The sequence below is a fragment of the Typopeltis vanoorti genome, chromosome 16 (assembly GCF_054136105.1).
Source record: "Typopeltis vanoorti isolate ZY-2024b chromosome 16, IOZ_Tvanoo_1.0, whole genome shotgun sequence".
In the NCBI taxonomy this organism is placed as follows: Eukaryota; Metazoa; Arthropoda; class Arachnida; order Uropygi; family Thelyphonidae; genus Typopeltis; species Typopeltis vanoorti.
The window spans coordinates 110144852-110171582 of NC_143564.1; the positions used below are offsets into that span (position 1 = coordinate 110144852).

At 35.1% G+C, this 26731-nt stretch overlaps 1 protein-coding gene across 2 annotated transcripts in view; it reads left to right on the forward strand.

The window, feature by feature from the left end:
* Positions 1 to 26731, forward strand: part of Naa35 (N-alpha-acetyltransferase 35) — a 440678-nt gene that overhangs the window by 109045 nt on the left and 304902 nt on the right. For both annotated transcript variants that reach the window (XM_090406587.1, XM_090406588.1), the window contains exon 6: positions 8355 to 8522. In XM_090406587.1, the coding sequence (XP_090262713.1) occupies positions 8355 to 8522 (168 nt within the window). The remainder of the gene's footprint in view (positions 1 to 8354; positions 8523 to 26731) is intronic.

Sequence of the window (26731 nt, forward strand, 5' to 3'; positions counted from 1 at the left end):
GTCGGGGTGTCCAAAGCATGGTCTGCCATACTAAAAGTGCTGGATATATTTTTTGTGTTCCCTGAGGCAGATGTCCACAGTCTTCCTGTCTGTCCATAGTAGGCTCGATGACATGAACAGGGCACTTCATGGACTCCTGGATGTGATAAAGGAGTGAATCTGTCCTTAGGTGAACGGATGAGAGTTGCAATTTCACATAAGGTTTAAATAGAGTGCGCAGTTGGTGTTTGTTAAGCACCCTAGATATCTTTTCAGATGTGCCTTTAATGTATGGGATGGTGATAGTTTTGTTGTAGTCTTCTGTGGTAGATAGTGTGGGGGATTTCTGGGTAGCATTTAGTATTTTATCTATCTTATGGGGATTATAGTCATTGGTTAGGAAGGTGTGACGCAGGTAAGAAAGTTCAGCAATGTCATTGGAACAGATTGCTCTAGCTCTATGGGTTAGTGTAAGATACCATATTGTTGAAAAAGGTGATGGTGTGATTGTTTGTGTGGGTTTTCTATAAACTGAAAATGATAAGGAACCTTCTGGAAGACGTGTGATCAGTGTGTCCGTGAAGGGTAGGCAGTCATTGGCTTCTAGTTCCATTGTAAAGTGGATTTTAGGGTGCTGGCTATTTAGATGCACTAAAAATGTATTCAATGTGTCTGGGCCATGTGGCCAAATAGCAAACACATCACCAACATAGCATAGCCAGAGACTAGGTTTGAGAGTGGCTGTGTTGATAGCTAGCTTTTCCAGATGTTCTATGTAGAAGTTGGCTAAGGAGTGAGAAAGGGGGGATCCCATAGCTGTCCCATCTAATTGTTTGTATATTTTCCCTTTCCATGTAAAATAACCTGCCTGTACTGTGAATCTAAATAGCTGAAATATATCAGGGGGAAATTGTGAATTTGGTAAGTTAAGTGTTTCAGTCAATGGTACATTAGTGAATAATGAGGTGATATCAAAACTCACCATTAGGTCTGAACTATTTAAGGTGTGGTTTTCTAAAATACTTTTTAGGTGGGTAGAATTTTTAACAAAAGAGGGAGAATTGTTCGTGTAAGTGGCTAGTAGTTTGGCTAAATGTTTAGCTAGTTTATATGTAGGACTGTTTATACTATCTACAATAGGGTGTAAAGGTGTATCTTGTTTGTGAATTTTTGGAGCTCCACATATTCTGGGTGTTTTAACGTGAAAGGGTTTCAGTTTGTTGACTGTTTCTTTTGGCCAGGAAATGACTTTGTTCAATAACTTGTACACCTTATTCTTTTGTGAGTTGGTGGGATCTCGATCTATAATTTGATGTGTTAACCGGTCTTGGAGAAGTGCATGCATTTTGCTTTCATATTCTGTTGTATCCATTACTACAGTTGCATTTCCTTTGTCTGATTAGGTTATTGTAATGTGGTTATTATTGTGTAGCTCTTTTAGAGCCATTATTTCTTTAGGTGGTATATTATTTTTGGCAGGCTTAAAATGGATTAGGATATTGGCCACATCTAACATAATATTATTGGCTATTACAGGAGGCAGGTCGTACATCACATGTTCAACGGAAGCCATTATTTTGGTTTTTGGAACTTCTTTAGGAGTAACAGCAAAATTGTGCCCACGATTTAATGCACTCATGGCTTCTTTGGTTAAGGTTGCCGATGATAAGTTCAAAACAACTCCATCTTGATGTAATTGCGGCCGTTGCTTAGCACTATGTTGCTGAAGGATTTCAAATTTCTTCTGGTGCCGGTTTTTAACTTTAGCAAATTCTTTGTTGGCTGTAGAGTTTAGCACTATTACGGGAAAAGGTATACGCTACTTGCCGAGAACTTTCAAGAATGAATTCTTCCATCAGTGCACTACATGATATACTATCTGACATTTTGAACCTGGAACTATGGGATATCCTGGATAGAATCTCCAACTCTACAGCCAACACAGAATTCGCTAAAATTAAAAATTCAGTTTATAAATAAACCGAAAATAAATTTAGTTTAATCCTTTATCCAAGTGTAAGCAAACAAAGTTTGCGCCTGAAGTATCTTCAGGACTGAGGCAACTCGTAAAGGTGGACCAAGCTCTCATCACTCCTTGTCTCAGTATCTCCCATAATGCAAAGCACATCCCCTTGCAGACATGTATAATGCTTAATTATAGTCTAACCAAGTGGGAAAAAACTTCCAACATCTTTCTCTAAATCCAGAGTAATTTAATAATAAGGTAGTACACCTTTTGGAAACTCGTATAGGTAAATATGACTTCTCCATTGCTTCTGCCTTCGTATCACCACTTCTTCTGGGTCTGGCTCCCACTGACGAGACCTCAATAAAGGTCGAATCTGGTCTGCAAGGAGATGTGCTTTGAATTATGGGGGATACTGAGACAAGGAGTAATGAGAGCTTGGTTCACCTTTACCACGAGTGAGTTGCCTCAGTCCTGAAGATACTTCAGGCGCAAACTTTGTTTGCTTACACTTGGATAAAGGATTAAACTAAATTTATTAAACATACTGTTTGGCTATGCTATGTAGGTGATGTGTTCGCTATTTGGCCGCATGGCTTGGACACACTCCACAACTTCTTATCACACTTAAACAATCAACACCCCAGGATCCAGTTTATCTTGGAAAAAGTAAGCAATAACAATCTCCCTTTCCTAGACACTCTGATTACATGCTAGCCTGATGGATCCCTGGCTTTCTCTGTTTACAGAAAACCTACACATACAGGTAGATACATTCACCAGCAATCTCCCCCCCCCCCTCCCAACAATATGGGATTATAAAAACCCTATATAACAGGGCAAAATTAATCAGTTCATTCATTAATGCTCTTACTACTGAACTTAACCATATTCTTAACACTTGTTGTCAATGGCTACAACCCCTATAAAATCCAAAAAATATTAAAACCAATTAACCCCCCCCCCCCCTTCATAACAGGGACTACTCTAAATCTATCACCATTCCTTATATTTGGGGTACTTCTGAAAAGCTAACAAAAATCCTTAAAAAATATGACTTGACAACTTGTTACAAACCATATAAAAAATTGGCATCTCTTATCCGCTGACCCCAAGGACCAGCCACTTCCGCTAGACCTACCTGGAGTATACCAGGTCCCTTGTAGTTGCAGATTGTCTTACTATGGCCAAACAGGCAGGACAGCTAATATCAGGATATCTGAACATAAAGATTTATATCCATTTCCACCAATACAGCCACTCAGGACTTGCTGATCATGCTTTGGACACCCGCCATAAAATACGCTGGAAGAAAGCCACCTTTCCACACCGTAGCAAGTACAAATATGAGAGATTATTCCTAGAATCAGCCTCAGCTCTAAAAAAAAACTCCCCAAACCTCAACAAATTTGGATGCATGAGACTGCCCCAAATATGGGAAGCTTGCATTCTTAGAACATCAGCCCAACAGCCAAGACTACTATCCAATTTAGCCCACTAGGTGGCACCTTTTAGGATTGACTTCAGTTGTTGTCTTCAGCCATAGTTGTTCAGTGTTAGTGCCTGTGGGCACATATCATTAATTTTTATGTTCCCTGAAGATGGTAATGTAACATTACCGAAATATAGGAAGTATTAATTAAAGTTTTTTAATTACATTGTCTTACATTGTCTTTCCCTAAAAATTAACAGTTATGTATCACCAACGTATAAGTTTATCTACAAGAATGGGAGGCATTGTATCCAGTAACAGAGTTCTTGGGCTAAGTCGTCTTCTTCTTGCTTTATGCTTCAGCTTATTGTATGTCCAGTACTTCAATGCAGGCAGTCTGTCCATTACTTTCTTCGTCTAACAACTATTTTTTTTGTTTCCAGTCTCGTGCTAGTTTAACTATTCTTTTTGGGTTCATCCTTTAACATGTTGATTCCATTCTAATCTTCTCATTTTTATCCACACATATATGAGTTGGTGTTGACATCCTTCATAAATTTTTTACTCTATCAAATTTTGTTTTGTTCACTGTTTTTCTTAATGTTTTCATTTCACATGCATATGTCAATATTGGCCTTACTGCTGATGTATATATTCTTGCTGTTGTTTCTTTTGTTAGATCTTTATTTTTCCATGTAGTTGAATTTAGACATCTGATATTTTATTAGCCTTCAGGAATTGTTCCTTCTCTTCATTCTGTGTTATATTTTCTGTTCACAGTTATTCCTAGGTATTTATATTTCATTACTTGTTCGAATATTTTTCCATTTATTTCTAATTTACATCTGATCATTATTTTACAGTTACTATTGTCTTTGATTTCTCTATTGATATTTGCATGTTAAAACTGCTGCATATCTGTCAGAGATTGAATAAATGGTTTTGAAGAGCATCTTCATCATCTGCATATCCAACCCAATTTAAATTTTATGTTTTCAATTTTTATCCCATTTCTCTTTCTTAAATTCTGTTATTATTTCGTCCATGATTATGTTAAATAAACATGGACTTAAAGAATCATCTTCTCTGATTCCTTTCCTTATAGGGATTTTTTTTGTGTGTTCATGTTCTGATATCTTGGGCTAAGTGTTTGGACAATTTATAAGTAGGGGGAACCAGCTACTGCTGTTCACCATAAATAAATAGGGAGAGAGGAACTTTGATTATATTGTTTAAGTTTTTGAACTGTTTCATAAGGCCAGGATATAATGTTGTGTAATATATATATATATATATATATATATTTTTTTTTTTTTTTTTTGTTAGTTTTGCTGTTGAATTTCATCACATGCTGTGAGGCTACTGCCTCACTTATTGGAGGCCTGAAGAATTGCCTTGAAAAAGTTGATCTCTAGAACAGGGTTTTCTAAAAATAATAATAATGAATAAAATGAAAATATATATAAAATACTAAAAATAAGACAAAACAAAAACTTCTAGACCCCATGATACTAATATACTATATGTTGACAACCTTCATGGATGGGAGTCACATAAAAAAAATTATTTTATATACTTTTTTTTTCTTTCTTTCAAACATTTGTAATAAAATGATAAGATAGTCAGTCCTTGTATAACACGTTTATTGTGATTAATGTATTTTGAATTTATTAAATTATTTTCTTTTGGTATTTGGAAGTGTAAAGATTCAATTCCCTTAATTATTATTATTACCCTAAGACCTCATGGAGTCAGAGACTCGTCTAGGAGGTCATTTTGTCATACACACAGCTTATCGTGCCTTAAACACACTCAAATTCTCTGCAGACACCACACTCTCAGGCAAGGCATTCCAATCATTCACAACTCTGCATGCAAAGAACCTGCTTCTCACTCCCCTGCTCACACCCTCCTTATACAGCTTCCATGGATGACCTCTGGTTCTCCCTGGATCTCCCACCTCTCCAGCATTAATCCTATAACAACCCCTTACTAACTTGTAGGTCTCTCTCATTTCATCCCTCTTCCTTCTATCCACTAGACTGTAAATTGCAGCTTCTCAACCTTTCCTCATATTCGACATTCCAGAGATCAGAAACTACCTTAAAGTTGATCTCTAGAACAGGGTTTTCTAAAAATAATAATAATGAATAAAATGAAAATATATATAAAATACTAAAAATAAGACAAAACAAAAACTTCTAGACCCCATGATACTAATATACTATATGTTGACAACCTTCATGGGTGGGAGTCACATAAAAATAATTATTTTATATACTTTTTTTTTCTTTCTTTCAAACATTTGTAATAAAATGATAAGATAGTCAGTCCTTGTATAACACGTTTATTGTGATTAATGTATTTTGAATTTATTAAATTATTTTCTTTTGGTATTTGGAAGTGTAAAGATTCAGTTCCCTTAATTATTATTATTACCCTACCTTAGTCAGCCATCTCTGGACCCTTTCCAACATCTCTTTGTCCTTTTGAAATCCAGGTGACCAAATCTGTGCAGAGTAGTCCATGTATGGCCTAATCAGAGCCTTATAACAATGGAAGAAGAATCTCCTTACTTCTACAAGTTGGTGTCTTCTGCATCATTCCCAGAATTCTTTGTGTTGTCATCACTATTTTGGCAAGTTGTCAACTAAATTTCAGATCCTTATTCACTATCAACCCAAGATCTCTTATTTCCTCCACCTCCAACAATATATCCCTACTAAGCATAAATACTACATCCTATCTTTGTTTCCCAAATTTTAAAACCTTACATTTTGCAACATTGCATGGCTTCCCCATTCCCATGCCCTTTAACTCAATCTATTCAAGTCTTCTTGTAAGGCCACAACATGTTCTCTACTCTTCATAGTTCATCCCAACTTTGCATCTTCTGCAAACAACTGAATATCCCAATCCAAATCTTTGCAGATATTATTAACATACAGATTAAACAGCAATGGCCTAAAACAGACCCTTGAGGCACACCACTAGTGACTTTCATATTCCAGGATATTGCTCCCCCATACACAACTTGCTGATACATATCAGATAGCCAGTCTCCAATCAAATGCACTAATCTAATATCCAGCCCTATCTGCTGTAGTTTGACTATCAACTTATCATGCAGTAATCTATCAAAGCCTTTGCAAAATCTAATTATACTACCTTGTATCCCTCTCCTCTGTCCAATGAAGCCATCACCTTATTATAATAAGTAAGTGGATTACTAAAAGATCGCCTATCTTTAGCAAATCCATGCTGTCCATCAAAGATAATGACATTGTTTTCAGCCCATTTCTGGATCCTAGTTCTCACCAGTTTCTCCAACACCTGACACAGAGATAGGTCTATAATTTGATGCTTAAGTTCTATCACCTCCCTTATGAAGCAGCACAATCTTGCCTTTCCTTTGGAACTTGACTCAGTGCAAGACTGATATTAAAATATGTCAAGGCAGATGCCATCTCCCTGGCACATTCCTTCAGAATATGTGGTGATATATTATCAAGTCCCACAGCCTTATTAATAAGTTTCAGTAAGGAAATACTATGAGTAGACATATTACTAACTATTATAATAACAGAATTAACTCATGTAAATTATTCTTTATTTGTAGAATTTTCACCTGAGTATCACAGGCATCATCAGTACAGATACAAGGCTAATTAAACAATAACTGTTATATTCACAAAGCGCCACCTAAGTAGCTAAGGTTAAATTTCCTAAATTTATTTATTATTATCATTATTTATTTATTTATTTTATTTATTTTTAATAATTTAAATTTAATTAGTTAGTTATTTAATTATTAAATAATAATTATTTAATTATCCAATTATAATAATTTAAAAAAAATTTAAAAAAAAAATTTTTTTTTATTAATAATAAAAAAAATATTTTTTTAATATATTTTTTTATAAATATATATATGTGTATACAATTATATGTTAGGAAAGATTTGCTGCTTTATAAAGTGCTATCTCCCACAAGGGGGAAAGACGTAGATCATCGGATCTGTTTAGGTTAGGGGAGTGAAGTAATGTTTCTTTGTATAGCCGTTCCATTAAGAACCGACTTTTGTGAATGACTTTTGTCTTGTTCCACTTAACTCTGTGTCTGGTGTTGATGGCATGTTCTGCAATTCCAGACTGTTCACCTGGATAGCTGAGACGTAGGAGCTTGTCCTTTGCAGACATTAGGAATGTGGAGATTTTTCTGATGGGTCGAAAAGCCACACAGATATTTAGTGGTTTTAGCACCTTAGCTATGTGTTCACTAACCCCGTGTACATAGGGGATAGGTATACATTGAAGAGGATGCTGGAGCATGACTACTTAAAGCTCTTTTTATGAAGGACTTCTTATAGCCATTGGATATGAAGAAGGAATTAATATACTGTAATTCTTTTTGTAAAAATTCTTCTGAAGAACAAAAGGAGTTGGCTCTATGAACTAGTGTTTTTATAGTACCTGCCTTTTGGCTGGGATGGTGATGTGATTCAGGATGTACTGGCCTGTATGAGTCTCTTTCCTATAGACTGTGAATTAGATAACAATCTGGTCGGCGAAGAATCAAGAGGTCTAGAAAGGCTAACTGCTTATTTACATTAGGAATGTAAATAAGATCCTTGGATGAAGTGCATTAATTTTTGAGAGAGACTGTTGTAGTTCTTCTGAGGTGCCTTCCATATGGCAAAACCCATATATATATATATATATATATATTATTTTATTTTATTTTTTCATGGTATCTGTGATACCATGGTTATAATTATTTTAGTAAATCTTCTTTTCTTGCATACCCAGATTTAAAAATGATGTTCTAAAACAGTAAATCTGAACAGTGGTCAAATTTCTAGTCAAGCAAATTAAGGTATTATTGCAATTATATGTTAGTAGTTATTAAAGATATAAATGGAATTTCAAATTTTCTAGATATTTGAGAGGCACAATTTAAAATTATTCTCCTCTGAAGGTTACTTGGCTAGAAGGGCATTCTCTGGCACAGACTGTTTTCACTAACCTGTATCTGCATAAACCACAACAAATTGAAGATAAAATTATAAAAGCTTTCAGTATCTGTACATTGAAGTTGGTTGATGTCATAAGAGAATTTGCTAACAAGGCTGGTGTGTTTGAAGAGGTATGTTATTTTTTAATTTAATTTTTTTTTTAAACATTGCTTCTAACTATGATTAAATTTTCTCAGGAGGATGAGTATCATCATTGTATACCATGTGGTACAATAAAGGGTAAATCTAAAGGCAAACTGTAATGTTAAAGAGCTTGAGAAACATCATTATAAAAGTTTAGTTTGCTGCGTTTATAAAGTACAGTTCTGTTTTATTGATAACAAGAAAATTACTGAAGATTTTGTTTGTGATTAGTACAAGCTCAGATTTCTAATTTCTTATGTTATCATACTTAACAGAATGTGCAGTCAGCTCACAAATGTTGTTATCAGCAAATTCCTGGTACATACCTGCAAGGAATTATTGGCATTATTACTAGCTTTCTATTTAACTGTTTTCTTCTAAAATAATCTGTTATTTGTCACGATTCCAATATGGTTACATATAATATCAATCCTAGAACTTAGTCATCTTAGATTGGCTCTGTTAGGTTCCTTTCTTATAGCTTCATTCTTAATATGAAGATATTAGAAAGGAAGCAATATTAGGAAGGAAGTGAACATATGGTACCACCTACCATTGATGTTATTTTTTCACTACCCTGATTTTTCTCATACAAGGTACGACACAAAAAAAAAATGAGACTTACCCTATTGCTTGGGAATGGAGAATGGGCGAGAAGAGACAAAGAGATGATTATAGAGCATGTTCTAACCTGTCACCATGAACAAGGCTCAACTCCATCGCTTTACTCAGTACAAGTGGACGCGTGTTCAAATGTTTTCTTGCCCTCGGTCAGAAAATGTTGGATTGCAAGAGTGAACAGCAAGTTAACATCAAGTTTCTTTTGAAACTGAGGAAATCCACAACCGAAACTTTCAATTATTGACTGAGGTTTAGGGTGAAGAGTGCATGTCTCGTGCATGCATTTTTGAATGGCACAAATGATTTTCGGAAGGCAGAAAAAGCGTGAAAGATAATGATCACCCATGCACAGCAGTTACCGATGACAACATTAAAAAAGTGCAAGATGTGATTCAAAAAGACAGAAGGTTGGGTGTTCGAGCTGTAGCTGAGAAAGTTCATTTGGACAGGGAAAGTGTTCAATGCATTTTAACGGAAGAATTAAACATGAAAAAGGTTTGTGCAAAAATGGTTTCCAAAAATGTTATAAGATGAACAAAAAGAACGGCGTGAGGAACTGTGTTTGGGCCTTTTGCAATGCATTAAGGATGAACCAGATTTGTTGAATTCAGTAATTACTTGTGATGAAACTTGGATATTTACATATGATCAGGAAACCACCAACAATCAATGCAGTGGAAGTCAGCAACATCTCCAAGACCAAAAAAAAAAAAAAAAAGCATGCATGAGACATACGAAGTTCAAGCCCATGTTGAGTGTTTTCTTTGATATCCAGGGTATTGTAATGACAGAGTGGGTTCCTAATGGCCAGACGGTAAATCAGCAGTATTACCTTGAAGTCTTGACTAATGTGTTTAGCTATTGACCTATCACTATGTCTGGAGAGTGGTGGTGAAGATGTTGAGAAAGTTGGTAAATATCGCATTCAGAAATGAGTTGATAGAGAATTTATCATTTGCAATGAACAGCATGAGTTTACTAAGGGAAGGTCATGTTTGAGTAACTTGCTCACATATAATAATGTTATGATTGAGTTAGACAAGAAGAATGAATACACTGTGATACTTTTGGACTTTGCTGAAGCTGTTGACAGAATTCAGCATGGAAGAAAGATAGCTGGAGGATATGGGATTGTATTATAAATTACTAGTTTGGATTAGAGGATGACTGAGTGACAGAAATCAAAAAGTGGTGTCTAATGGATGTGAGTCTACATGATTGTGATTTAAGATGACCAGTGGTGTTTCTTAGGGATCAGTCCTTTATCCATTGTTATTCAGTCTTTACATTAATGATATAGAAAGGATTGAACAGGTGACATACAGCTATTTGTTGATGACACAAAGATAGGCAGGGTAATCAGGAATGCCCTTGGGTGGTACTTGCAGAATGATTTGAATAAGCTAGAATTGTGAGCATGTGAAAATGGCTATCAGTTCAGTGTTAGTAAACATAAAGTTATGCATTTTGATGTAATGAGATATCAGGTGGCATATTATATTGGTGAGATTATGCTAGAAGAACCTGACCAGGGTAAGGATCTTGGAGTGGAATCTTGGATTTTTGGTCTTGGATCCAAGACCCTGAATTTGAGGTTGAAGAGTCATATAGCAAAAATTATGAATACACTCAGAGATAATTGTAATGGTGAAATGAACACTGACATGTAAGAATAAGAAGGTAATTTTGCCTTTTTACAAGGCTTTGATATAACCTTATCTGGACTATTGTGTGCAGATTGGATCTTCTGTTTCCAAGGGGATGCAGTGGAGAGAGTGCATAGGAGAGTGTTAAATATGATATCGAAGGAGGACTGTGGATTATGAAGAGAGATTGAGAATTTGTAGACTGCAGACACTAATACACAGGAGGAAAAGGGGTGATATATGATATTGACTTACCAGCTTGAAAAGGTCATACAGGTTACTAGTAGATGGAATTTTCATTTTATGGAGGGTGGGAGAGAGAACAAGAGTTCATTCATGGAACTTTGAGAATTAGTGCAGTCAAGAAAAGGGTGAAGGCTAGATTTCTCTCTCACAGAACTGTGTATGATGGGAAACTTGCCTTTGGAGGTTGTGAGTGCAAATAGCATGAATGAATTCAACATGAGTGATGTGTGGCCTTTTACAATCCAAGAGACCTGACTCTTTTCAGGTCTCTTGTAATAGGTGTTATAACAATAATATTTGTTCTGTTTACATTAAATATCTTATTCTTTCTGTTTACATTAAATATCTTTTTCTTTCTGTTTACATTAAATATCTTGTTCCTATCATGAGGAAAAAAAAAAAATCCCAGAAATAACAATTACATTTATAAATAGTAAATCTGACCTCTTTGATCATGACCTGGATGCTCTACGCCGAATTGATGAGAAGGTACATGTTTCATACATCACACCAGTACCTGGCATGAGGGCAAATTTAAAGAAGCTTGTGAAATTCTGATCAACCACCCTTAATCTCAGCAATAATGATGGTCTAAAAATTTCAAGAATATGGATGGCAAATATTCTACCTGCATAACATTTTGTTCTAACAGGTCATAATAATTAGGATTGTAGCTCAGTCATGTTGTTGTGTTAGTAACAAACCTAAGTCCTTATTTTAAAAACTAATTAGGCCATCACCATTGTCATATCATTTAAGATTAATAAGAATATTTGATCTCTGGCTGAGTAAAACAGGACTAGCTTTGATGCCAGTTTTTTTTTTTAATTTTTAATTTTTATTTTTTTATTTTTAAACCAGAGGTTTAAGCCAGTAGAATACGAGTTGACCAAATTAGTATTACTTTAGCATACTGTTTGAATTGTAATGTATCTTGTTGCTGTGTATGTGTGTACATACATATGTATGTATGTATGTATGTATGTATGTATGTATGTATATATATATATATATATATATATATATAGTCAAGAGCAATTTTAATATCAAGGTCAAAACACTGAGAAATTATTACTTTTCACACTTTGTAGTAGTGTCCATAATTTTACCAGTCTTGAGTTGTTTTCCTTCTAGTTCTTATCATGTGGATTTTGCAATCAATGCTAATGAAGAATACAAATGTGATTTATACGTGGTTTGGATATTGTTAATTTATATTTGCATAACTAGCAGCAAAAATATAATTTGTTTATGAGAAAGATAACTTATACAGGTATCCCTTGCTTAATGCGCCGAAATTAATTGCGGCAATCCCTTGATATACGCGGCAAGAGTTTTGATTAATGCACCTTTAAATTTACCATGCAAAAACATGCAAGCCTCGTGGCATGAGCATGATCATGCAGCTATGCTGGCACTCAGCATGGCTGCATGGGAGCACCTGAGCCTGAGTGCCAGCATTAAGAGCGGGTGTATTACAAGTTCCAGTTGTTCTGCTGTATGTATTTACAAATTACTTCTTCGTAAATTTTACAGCCCATTAATCATGTTAAGAATAAGAGCAATCCCACAACCGTCATTAAGTGAAAAAAAAGAAGAGGACAGGTACAAAACTTGATATAATTAAAAGATTTAAATGTGGTGAAAGGGAAAGTAAGATCGGAAGCGAATTTGTTTTTAACGAGTCTACAATACGGACTATTTTCTCCAAAGCCGATGAGTATTGTGAACAAGGTAAAGTTGCATCTGCAAGTATACAATATACACATAACCGAAATGCTACATTATGATGGTTGAAATGGAAGATCTGTTGATTATTTGGCTGGAAGACTGCAATCAAAAGAGAATTCCAATTAGTGCCTATAATATCACGACGATAGCTCTAAGCCTGTTTTCAAGACTTAAAGAGACTAAATATAAAGAAGACAATTCAAAATTTGCAGCTAGCAAAGGCTGGCTTGAAATTTTTAAATCTAGGGCTGGACTAAAAAATGCGAAAATAAGAGGTGAAGCTGCAAGTGCCAATGAAGATGCTGCATCCACGTTTCCTGCTGAGCTGCAGAAAATTATCGAAGAAAATTATTATGATTACCGCCAAATTTTCAATGTAGATGAAACTGGCCTCTATTGGAAAAAATGCCATCTAGAACTTTTATATCAAAAAAGAAGCAGCACAGCCTGGCTATAAAGTATCAAAAGATTGCTTAACTATTATGCTTGGAGGGAATGCTAATGGACATTTTAAATTGAAGCCGCTGCTTGACTATTGAACTCAGAACCCAAGGGCTTTAAAAAGGATGTCACAAGAACTCTTTAACTGTAATTTGGCGGGTTAATCAGAAGGCTTGGGTTACCCAAAGTCTTGGTTCAAGTCTTATTTTTACCTGGCAGTTGAAGCTTATTGCAAGAGAAATAACTTAGCTTTCAAAGCTCGTTTGCTTTTAGATAACGCACTTGGTCATCCAAATTTTCTTAATGATCTGTGTGAGAATGTGAAAGTTTTATTTTCCCCACCAAATACCACATCACTTCTGCAACCTATGGACATGGGCGTCGTTTCAACTTTCAAAGCCTACTTTCTTAAAACGACATTCTCAAAGACAATAGAAACAACAACGGGAAAAAATGCGATTACGCTCCAAGAATTTTGGAAAAAATTTAACATTAAACATGCAATTGAAAACATTCATGATTCATGGGTGTAAGTGTCTTCTAGCTGCATGAAAGCTGTTTGGAAAAACCTTTTCCAGAATGCATTAATGACATGGGTGGTTTTCAAAATCCTGTGAACAAAGTGGTTGAAGAAATCATTGCAATTGGTGAAGACCTTGGTTTTGAAGGTGTTGATGCAGATGATGTTAAAGAATTATTGGATTCAAATTCAAGAGATTTCAGTATCTTCTTGAAATTGAAGAACAACGCGCATATGAAAACAACGAACAAATGGATTGTGAAGATGAGGTTCCAAAGGAGATAATAATCAAAGAAGTGGATGGAATATTTTGCAGTTTAGAATCGCTTAAGAAGCAAGTAATGGATATGGATCCAGATGTTAATCGAACAATGCTTGTCTGCCGAGGTCTGGAGAGTCATTTTGCTTATTATTGTAGAATTTATGCCGATAAGAAAAAACTAAAACTGTTCAAGCGACTCTTGATAACTTCTTTTGATAAAAAAATTTCAGTAACTAATGCAGGTACAAGTATTTATTAAACATTTTGAATTCATTCTTTGTCTTTCCTAAAAGAGTACCATATAAAACGAACTATTAATACAGTTATCAATCATGGATGAATTGTAATATTTAACATTGATTCTTATATTTGATTAACGCGATTTTGATATACACGGTAAGATCGAGGGATTAATTAACTGCATTAATCGAGGATACCTGTAATTATTTTTCAGATAAAACTTCCTTTCTTACCAAAGTCTTCCCATGACTTTAGCTAAACAAATGTCATGGGAAGACTTTGCTGAGAACATAGAAAATAAATATCAGGAAGGTGGCAAGATATTCTGGAGTCTGTCGAAAAAGCTCAGAAATGGAGGAAAGAGTGCTGTAAAAGGAATTAGAGATGATAAAGGTGACATGAAAACTGGAGAAAATATATCCTTGATGTATGGAGTAATTACTTTGAAAAATTGCTAAATGAAACAATCAGTGACAGCATAGTGGTAAAAAACACTCGACAAGCATACAATCATGAATACGTACCCATACTTGAAGTAGATTTAATTATTTATTTAGCATATGATGATACAACAGCCGTGAGGCCCTTTTTACAGAGAAGTATGGCACCATCTCAATCCCTCCTAATTTTGTCCAGGCTCGGGACCGACATAGCTGACAAATCAGGCCTATGGCTGGATCTTAGGCATTCCTGACTGTAATCCATGTGTGTTCATGGGGCCGGTTTGTGTGTTCGGGAATGAAAAATCCTCTACCTCCATATGAAACCGGCTAACTCACCTTTCGTCGAAAGAGACCAGATAAAGGTTCCTCACGTCACGGGACAGGAATTGAATCCAGGTCTTTACAACTAAAGGGCTTTGTCTATACTGGCTGAGCTATGGAGACTTGAAGTAGAAAAAGCCATAAAAAGCCTGAAATGTATAAAGGCAGCCAAAGTAGATGATATTCGACCAAAAATGCTCGAGTATAGAGATCTAAAAGTCTTACAAAGGGTGCATTGCATAATTCAGAAGGCCTGGACAGAGGGACAAATTCCTGATGATTGGAGTAAAGCTCTCATAATACCCATATATAAAAAAAGAAATAAAACTGAATATGAGAATTGCAGAGGTATTTCCCTTCTGAGTGTTCCTGGTAAGATTTATAAAAGTATACTTGACAAATGCTTGTTGTCAAGGGAATCTTGGTGAAGAACAAGCTGCCAATTCAGGCCAATGTAAGGTAGCAGTTAGAATTGAAGGAAGTACACAAAGATGGTTTGATGTTAAATATGGTATCAGACAAGGATGTACATTATCCCCTCTGTTATTCATTATATATGTGGATCACATTATGAAAGAAAGTGGTATTAAACCTGATATCAAAATTGGAGATGTTAATCTCAGCTCTTTACTTTATGCTGATGATGTTATACTTTTAAATAAATCCGGTACAAGTCGGTAAGATTTCCTGACTAATTTTGAATAACTGTTGTCATAAATTTGGTGTGAAGGTCAGCAATAACAAGACAAAGACAATGAAATTAGGCAGAAGCATTGAAAATATCAACTGCATTGCGAATGGAGAACCTATAGAACAAGTGAAACATTTCATCTACCTAGGCACAATTTTTTAGTGAAGATGGTAAATTAAATATGAAAATAGACAAAGCTGGTATGGTAGGATGGCAACTGAATAAATTTATATGGAATGAGAAAGAAATTAGTCAAAACACTAAATTAGTATATACAAGACAGTGTTCAAACCAATTTTAACTTGTGGATCTGAGAGCTGGGTTAAAAATAAAACACTTGACCAAAGACTAGAGACCACATATATGAGAGTCAAGACTCCAACAAACGGAGTCTTGACTCTAAGCTTTCTCAGACTTCCTGAGAAAGCTTAGAGGCATGAACAGATGGAATCAGTGGCAATATCATATTAAAAATGAGGATATTATGAAAGAACTTGACAATGTTAGCATCCAAAAATGTGTTAGCAGAGCTAATCTCAGGTGGTATGGTCACTTAAACAGAATGGGAGAGGAAAGATTAGCAAAACAATTGTTTTATGCCAGTTTGGCAGGAAAAATACCCAGGGGAAGACCAAGATGTAGGTGGAATTGATACAGTAAAAAGTGCCTTAGAAGACAGAAATATAAGATCTGGTAATGTTGGAGTCTTGACAGGTAACAGATTAATTTGGAGGAAAATTGTAAATAGGAAGTTAGTAATGATGTAAGTTTTTCATGTAGTACTCTCATATCTTGTACATCCCTTGAGGGTACATGTCAGGAATTAGATAGTGATGACTTCCTTTCTGTTGTTAGGCTTAGTTACTGAATGTACTTTAAGGATATGAAGCTCTGAAACCCATACCGTGTAACTGACTATGCTACAAACTGACTAATAACTGATGTGTTTTGTTTGATATGCACTGTCTCCAAATATATTGTATATCGAGTCCATTCTTTTTTTGCTGAACAGCAAGATGTATACCCCCTTGAAGGTATATATCAGGAATTTGATGATGATGCTAATGACAGCACAATGATCACATCTTGACATGAGATAGACATAGTTACTGCCAAGGTCTACATCACAAGTAGTAGATCTTGGCAGTAATTTTTATTATGAAATGAAAATTATTCTTATTATTAAGTGAAGTGACTTACTTTCTTCATGAGAAATAGACAAAAGATCCTTGATAGGACATCACACAGGATATATGTCATTTTGTCTATTGGTAGAAACTGCCAAGCTTTATACTGATTAAGAAATAAAATTAATTGAAGATCACCCAGTTATGTGGTATCAATTATCATCACCTAATGTGGCATCCAAGACTTAAACTTATTAGAGGCCTGAAGTTGCATAAAATGGTTTTAGACCTTTAGTACCTGTTGTACGAGGGTACAATAAGTTCTCAGCCATTTGTGTGAGAAGGAAAAAGTGAATGTTGAAAACAAGTTACACCTTTCTAAATAATAAGATTTATTCAAAGAAGGGAGTAGCCATAGTGCTCAACATTAAACACAAAGGTAAACTTCTTAAATGGGATCCAATTTCAAGTAGAGTAATGAGGCAAATATCAAAATGGGTAATTGGAAATGAGTTATTTGCACCTATTAAATCCATGTGCTAAGCTTAAGGGCTGAGAGGACATGTTGGATTTTTAATGGAGTACTTGCAGCTAAGAAAGGATTAAAAACTATTTTTAAAAGCCTACTTAAAAAGTATCTTCCTGGCTGCCTGACATCACAAAAAGACTCAAACCTTTCAGTTCTTGTCCCTTCCAGATATACAGTTTACCTAAAATCCATAAACCCAATCCCTCTTAAGACCTATAGTAGTTGTCACTGATCCTCCATACTACAAATTGTCAAAACAAATAGCAAATTCTCTTATCCCCCTCACTGGTCATACTACATCCTGTATAAAAAATTGTACCCATTTTAAAACTTCAATTGAAAATATGACTTTAAATAATACAGATATATTGGCAATCTTTGACATCATCTTACTGTTTACCAATATTCCCTTGAATGACACCTTAACACTCTTAAATGTTTTTTCCCTTCTGATATCTTAAATCCCTTTTCCTTTGTCATCAATTCTGATTATTTTATTTAGAGGAACAAAATTTACACATAGAGGGAACTGCTATGGTTCTCATCCCCACTTGCCCATTTTCCCCTAACAACCCCCCCCCCCCCCCCAACATTCTATCTAGCTAAAATATGCAGATGATGTGTTCCTTATTTGGCCTCATGGCCAAATAGATTCTTTCTTCTGTCACCTCAATAGTCTACATCCAAGAATCCAGTTTATGATGGAAAAGGAAAATAACAATAGTCTACCCTTCCTAGGCACATTAGTGACACACCTTCTGAATAGAAAACTCACTCACATAGGCAGATAAATTCACAAATTTTCACATACCACTCCTCTCAACAATATGGCATCATTAAAACTCTAACCAATAGAGCCTACAATCTTTGTTCCAGTGGAACCTCTTTTTCAGCAGACTCAACCATAATCTGTGTGTTAAGGCTTAAGTGGCAGGAAAAACTAATAGAGGTTAATTGGAGTGAAACAGCACTGAGAAAGGATTAAAACATTATTTAATTCTTCCATTAAATAATATTTCATCTCAGTCACTGAGACATCATCAGGGGGTACAATATCAGACGTAACACACACACAAAGGCAACACAAAACTAAGTGAAACATATGGATGAAAGACTAGATCTTAACTAGGTGGGACACCTGTTAGCTGCCTAGGATGTAAACTGAGATCTTGAAATATTAGTTTCCCATATTTTGGGGAGTTTAATGCAACCATATTCATTTAAATTAGGCTGGTTTCAGAAAGATTTTAGTAATGCTATCATCATCCCTTATGTGAGAGACACTTCAGAAAAAATAGCTGAGTGTTAAAGAAATACCATCTTTGCATGGCTTCCTTCTCTCTCTCTCTATATATATATATATATGCCTGGAGTATATAAAGTGTCCTCTTCCTGCAAGTTGACCTACTATGAACAGACAGGAAAATCAGCCAACATCTGCATGGAAGAACACAAAAAAATACATCTGCAGGCATTGACTATGGTCATTCAGGCTTTGCAGACCATGCTTTAGATCAGGGTTTCCCAAATTGTGTTCCATGGAACACCAGTGTTCTGCAGAAAGTGATGTCAGTGACCAAGTCGTTTATTTTTAAACATGGAAGTAATTCGGGAAAGGGAATACCGCTGTTTATGACCGGTCATAAAAATTACCTGCAAGCCGATTACAACAATGGACAGCGTATCCTCTGTTCTCAAAACTGAATGAAATAACATCTGTGTTGCAAATGTTAGTGACCAATCAGCAAGGAAGTATAAAGAAAATTTTTCCACTGAAATCGAAGATCAAGGTAGTTTGTATCCGGTTCTCAAATCTAGTAATTCTGAATACTTTCTTCGCAAGTTCTTATTGTAGGGTGAAAGTGCTTGTTTTGAAACCTTAGTGCGTGATTTTTTAAAAGTAATAGGTCTACAGATTTAAATTTTAATATGAATAAGAGACAAGGGACTTTGTTTAATTTTGGTGTTAAGAAATCTCATATTGAAGGTTTTGTGATGCAATAGATAGTGATTCATCCACCTCCAGCCTATGAAGCAATCTAAAGGATGTACGAAAGGAGGGGAAAACTACCAGCACACAGGCAAAAAAAGTCTGCATTCACTCGTAAGTACTTATAATAATATTATAAATTTTTGGTGATCAGAATGGGATATGTCAATGAAAATCAGCTCAAATTAATTTAATGATGTTGGCCTGAGGAAACTACAATATGCTACAAGATTTCATTAGTCCAGTGATTGATAACTGATTTAAGACGTTCACTGCCAACTACGAATATACTTGTAGTTGGTATATGAGCCACACAAGCCAGCTACGAGTATACTCGTATGATGCTTACCACCAGCAACGAGGTTACCTATACTGACCTTGAAGAAGCGAAAATGCTTGGCTTGTGGAGCTAGCAGCAAAACCGTGTATACTCATAGATGGAATATGCTCCGCACAAGCCAACTACGAGTATACTCGTATGTCGATTACCGCCGACAACGAGATTACCGTACTGACCTTGAAGAAGTGAAATTGCTTGGCGTACGGGAACAAACTATGCCGAAGTAGCGTGGTGCACGTGTTAAATGTAATTTTTATTTGTGAACATGTCATACCATATACATCAGTGTACTAATACTCTTTATGATTATGCCATATTCAATTATTAATATTGTAATGTATTAATAATTAATTAATAATTATTTATTGATTATTAATACATTACAAAATAACTAAGGTGTTCCGTGAAAATTTCAGGATTTGTGAAGTGTTCCGTCATAGAAAAAATCTGGGAAACGCTGCTTTAGATACAGCTCACAGAATCAATTGGAAAACGACCACCATGCTCCATCAGTAAATTTAGAAGAGAAAGACTATTTTTGGAATCTGCAGCTGCTCTCTGAAATCAGCCTAATTTAAATGAATACAGTTGCATTAAACTTCCCAAAATATGGGAAAAATACTTTGAGATCCAGTTTACATCTAGGCCACCACAGGTGCCCATAGAGGGTGCCTTATGTAGTTAGGACTAGTCTTTCATCTACATGTTTCACTTACTTTTTGTGTTGCATTTCTGTGTTACAAGTGTCATGTTGTACTCCCTGATGTCTCAGTGACAGATGAAATATAGGAAGAATTAAATGTTTTAATCCTTTCTCAGTGCTGTTTCATTGCCACCAAGCAGGATTCTCTCAGGGCTCTGTTCCTATCAGTTGCTCTCTTATTACTATACATAAATGACCTCCTCTCAGTCACTACTGATCTTATTTACAGCTTTGCAGATGATAGTACTTTCCATTCATCCCACTCATTTGACAAATCATGCAGTGTTCACAAACATCCAAGTTTCAAAGTCATCTACAACAACTGCTGTAAATATTGATCTGCATATCATCCTTCGGGAAAGGACAATTTTGTCACCTTCAGTGCCACCAAAATGCAATCTTACCTTTTCTCTGGCAAAAGAGATCTCAGCTCACCTACCCTTACCCTCAGTAATCCACATATCACTAGACAGGATCAGGTCCGATCAGAGAGAGATCTGATCCTGTTTAATTGGTTGCCAGCTCAACTCCATACAAATCCCAAATCTGCCCTTCTTAGAATACTGCTCACAAGTTTGGGGTGCACCTAAAACTTCTCTAAAATTCTTGATACCATCCAGAGGAGAGCAACTCAGCTCATTGATGACCCCTCTCTTACAGATTCACTTCAACCTCTATCTCTCAAATGCTGTGTTTCAGCACTGTCTGTTTTACAGCTACTTTAGTCATTGCTCCACTGAACTGGCAACTCACATTCCTCCACATTCCGTTGGGCCTTTTAAAACAAGAGCATCAGCTGCTCTGCATCCTTGACAGTGTAACTGCAAACACGCTGAACCTGCTTCTCTTCTTTCTCTTTTATTTCATATACCTCTGTCCTCTGGAACAGCCTTTTCCAAATGACTACAGCCTACAACTCAGAAAAAAATAGGTATATTTCAATTTACTTATTTTTAGCCATTTTGGTTTAAATCAAATTTTTGCCAGTACCATATAATGATCAGAGTTTAATTCAGAGCCTCACTATGCTTTTACATCTAGGATTAACTTAGCTAATTTAAAATTTACAATAATGTAGTCAATAACTGATATACATCCTCTGACTAACCATGATTCAGGAAAAGTTAAATGAAATTGAAATAAGGAACATACAATGAAAATTGCAACATGGAATGTAAAGAAGCATTGCATACAAAGAAGAGGAACTTGATAAATAAGTATCAGTTAAAACAATATAAGAATAATGAACTCTGTATTTGAACATAAAGAAAAGAAATACAAAGTTCATTATTCTTATATTGTTTTAAATGCCAAGTCTGTTCATTTTGATTACATATATCTTTACCAAATCGTCCCTATGTTTGTTTTTATTTTCTGTTTCCTAAATAGTCTTTTATTTGTTTTATGTACTGTTTTCTTCTTTTCCCTATACTAGTGCATATGCACTAGTTACTATGCACTACATTATTATGTAGCCTCTTAAATGTTTTTAATCTAATTTCTATTAGTCTGTCATTTCAGTAGCTCTACAATATTTTTCTTTATAGATTTATGTATCATAATCATTATACCTGTCTTTGTTTTTCTTCCTTTTTTTTTAGCCACTGTAAATTTGTGTGTAATTATTTGTTTTTTTGTTTTTCTTTGTCTCTTTTGCTTTTTCTTTGTTTCCTTTACTATACATTTCTTGATGTTGGCTTAGATTAGCTGTTCTTTTTCTTTGTGTGCAATGCTTTGTACATTCCAGGTTGCAATTTTCATTGTATGTTCCTTCTTCCAATTTTGTTTACCATTTCCTGAATCATGGTCTTTCTGTTGATAATCTATCTGGCTTTTCTTTGGCTGAGACTTGAAAGTATATCAAATTTCCCCAGGACAGGTTACTAGCATTCATTCATTTTATGCAAATTATGGACTCTACAACCATGTTATAAATAACTATTTTAATTTCCTGACGTTTCAACCTTCATATTAAGGTCATCATCTGGTGTATACACATATATACAGAGACAAACTAAATTACATTTTATATGCTGTAGAGACAATGATTTGATCAATGGTTATTCTATCTTTAAGTCGAAGAAAGTTGGATATGAGTTTTGCCTTCTTTGTTTTCCTGGATATGATTTGCCGAGTTGTCCATAATCTTCTCAAGGATATCCCAAATATCTGGGTTCAAAAAACTTGGAAAGTTCAGATTTTAAATTCATGACCTGGTTTTGAGCATAAGCTAAGTTCTTTCGAGTAGCCTGGATCTGTTCTCTGAGCAATACTTTCTCCATGCTGTAGTATATTCGTGGTGCTTTCATCAAGGTAATTTTTCTTTTCAGTTTGATGCAGTTGAGAATGATATTGCTGTCTCTACAACATTTTAAAAATGCCAGTTGGTTAATGAAAACAGAAACATGAATCTTCAACTTACCGTAGTCAACATTCGACAGATTGACAACATTCGAAAACCAATGGACATATTTGAATTCCTCCGCAGTGAACGATAACAGCCAACCACAAGCCAGTGATAACAACAACCAACCAGAAGCAAGGGTGAACAGGAGCCACCAACTGCCTTCAGCGAACAGTCACATAGTCAACCAGTCAAACCATGGCGAGCAATGATCTGCTGAACAATGTTAATGAGCTTGCGGTACTCAGTAAAGGTTTAAACTTTACTGAGGCACCCAGAATGATTAACAAACTTGATTTTATTTACCATATAGAAAGAAGCTTAAGATTTATCCCTACTACCTACCTCTAACATTTTAAATTTAAATTATACTAAAACAATAACCAGCAACCTAACAAAATCGGAATTGACAGCAGTAAAAAATCATTAAAATTACATCTGGACATCATAATTATTAGAGCTGATAAAGGCAGTGCCACAGTTATTCTAAATCAAACTACTTATTTGGAAAAAATGAATCTAATAGTCTCTAATGTATATATGTATATATGTGTATGCTCAAGATGATGACATTAATATGAAGGTCAAAACGTCAAGAAATTAAAATAGTTATTAATAACACGGTTGTAGAGTTCATAATTTGTGTAAAATGAATGCTGATCACCGTGTAACACTAAAGGAAAGTACAGGTTATAGTTCGCCCACCGATTTGAGGTCCCTCGACACTTCTGTGCATGTCAGAAAAAGGAGAATCCATTCCGATAATAGGGTAATCAGTCTGTCTTCTGAGATGTAATAATAAACAAACTGAGTTTGTTTATTATTACAGGTCGGAAAATTTAGCTTTTCTTTTACGAACATTGCTGTTTTTAAAGTGTAACTATTCTGCTTGTATAACAGTTGGAAAAATGTACGTAGAGTGTTAATATGTACAAATACTGCGTTCTACATAAAACAATGTCACTTTGCTCCATGATAAGTTTCCTTTTATTCTGGGACTTTTTAAAACAAAATCCAATTTCATGAAGTATTTTCCTTAAAGTTTCTCTTTTCCAAGGAAAATTAATTTTTTCTTTAAGCACAGGAATCAATTTCGGAACAGTTGGCACTCTTTTCTCGACCACGTAAAATTCGTGAATAGCTCTTATAACGTCTACATCAAAATTATTCAAAGCTACGGTTTCGATGGTTTTCTTTCTCTGGCGCTTTTTTTTAGGAGATTTAAATTTTGGCTTACCTTCACCTTTTGATTCCCTACGAATTCTTTTAACAGTCGACCCCGATACGCCCGCAGTTGCACTTGCACGTTTTATGACTTGAGAAAGGGGAACAAGAAGACGGCCTTCTGACGATTCTTTTTTGCAGAATGTCAGCACATTATTCGATATTCTTTTGCAAGAGTTACTGAAACGTGTAACAGAGAACAACAAAAATCAAGCTAGTACTAGTACAGCGACAGACAAGAAAGCATGTGATTTCGCATGTTGGCGACCAATTCGTACATCCTTCATTTCTTTCTCCCCTTCAGCATGAATCGACTATTCTTGTCACCAAGCCAAGAAGGGATCTAGAAATGGTGGGTGAACTATACTAGCCTTTCGCTGGGTAAGTCCCTTGGTAGGATTGCTACCTAACACCTCTGGACAGGCAGTTTTAACAGTATTTACTATGTCAGGGTGTTAGGGCTATACTGCCATGCTTGATATAAGTTAATAAATTATCTACACACTCTGTCCAAAAAGAAACCGAACTTTTCGAAACTAGAAGAAACTAGTGGCGCCACCTGTTGTATCTTTTTGGTGTTGAAAGCAGCAACCTTCATTAGTGTTGTGTTAACTGTTTATGACATTTGTTTCATTAGAAACCGAGTTATAGTGCCAAGAGTGACAGTGTGTTTTGACAAACATTCGGAAAATGAGTTTCAAACAGAGAGCTGCGATTGACTTTTGTGTTAAACTTGGTAAACATTTTATCGAAATGCTTCAAAAAGCATATGGTGATGAATGCTTATCCTATTCTCAAGTTTTACAAGTGGTTTAAGCATTTTCAAAGTGGTCGTGAGACTTGAGGACGACGAAAAGCAGGGCCATCCAACAACTGGACTGAGCAAAGTTAACATCCAAAAAGTGTGTGATTTCATCAAAGAAAACCCGAAATCATCCATGAGATTGATTGAAGATCAATTGGGGATTCCAAAATCAACTATGTACATTTTGACCGAGAGTTTGTGCCTTCATAAATTGAATTTGTGATTTGTTCCCCACAAGTTGACTGACCAAAAAATGTATAATAATTGAACACTGCAAGGACCTGCAAGGACTACATTGAACAGCCTGCAAGGACTACAAAAATTGCAGATTGTTCAATTATTATTGAACAACCGAACAACGAAACGTGGTGTTTTGAGTATGAGCCCAAAACAAAGCTCCAGAGTGCTGAGTGGAGACCACCAGAAGAGGGGCATCCAAAAAAAAGTTGCTTGGAGAAGTCAAAAGTAAAGACAATGTTGATTTGTTTCTATGATTCCAAGGGCATTATCCACAAAGAATTTGTTCTGAATGTCCAAACAGTCAATATGAATTTTATCTCGAAGTTTTGAAGTGATTAATAGCGAGAATTCGTCGTGTACTGCATGAATATTATGATGCAGGCAGCTGGTCACTTTTGCACGATAATGCACCATCTCATCGTTCGAACATTGCAAGACAGTTTTTGAGCAAAAACCAAGTTTGTGTGTTGGATCACTCGCCTTATTGATCTGATTTAGCACCCTGTGACTTCTTTCTCTTCTCCTGACTTCATTTGCCGATGAAAGGAAAGCGATATGACACCATTGAAAACATTCAAGCGGCAGTAACCACTACCCTCAACAGTATCCCATAAACCGATATAAAAAACTCATTTAATGAATTAATTGACCATGCCAAACACTGTATCGAAGCTGAGGGAGAGTATATTGATTGAAATAAATGATTTGAATAATTATAATTAGCCTGTGTTTTATTTTCTATCAAAAGTTCAGTTTCTTTTTGGACAGAGGGTGTACAAATAAACACAAGAAACATTATTTATTAAATATATTGCCAAATATTTCATTTTGAACATAACAAACTATCATCAGTGGCCTGAACAACATTTTTTACAAGGTACAATGCAAACAATTGAATTATTCCAAATAGTAAACCACATGATGTTAAATAGCTAATAGGTTATGCTTTACTGAAGAAAAGGTTAATCATAAAAGTGACTATAAAATAATTATATTATCATCCACAAAAAAAAAAAATAATAATTATTAATATCATACTAAACACAGATCATTAGATAGATTTTTCTCCATTTTTATGAAAAATGCAAACACAGTCATTTTAAATGTTTGCGAAACGAGAACTACGCATCGCATGTGGCTAAAATTTTGCCAGGGGTAAGAAACCACTTAGGATCTTAGGTCACTTCACTACCTAAGATCCTAAGTGACCCTTAATTATTACATTACTCTGGATTAGAGAAATATGTTGTAAGTTTTTTTTTTTCACTTGGTTAGAGTATAAATTATATATTTAGTTTAATCCTTTATCCTTATTTATATTTATATATTTATAAATATATAATTTATATTTATCCTGGCCTTAATAAATGTAAATAGAAAATATAAATATAAATGGAAATATAAATTTATAATTTATATTTAATTTAATCCTTTTTTCCAAGCGTAAGCAAACAAAGTTTCTTCATTGTGTTCATTATCCATTTTGAAAAGTGTACTTACTGTGGTTGAGAATACTTTAATATAAACTTAATTACGTAATTCATGATAGTGTTTCATAGTAGAAACAACAGTGAAAAGAAATAATTTATTGAACTTATTAATATTTTGCAGGTTTTCTGCCCAGCAGCTTCAGAGCACAAATTGCATTTGTGCAATTTGTGTAATTTAAATT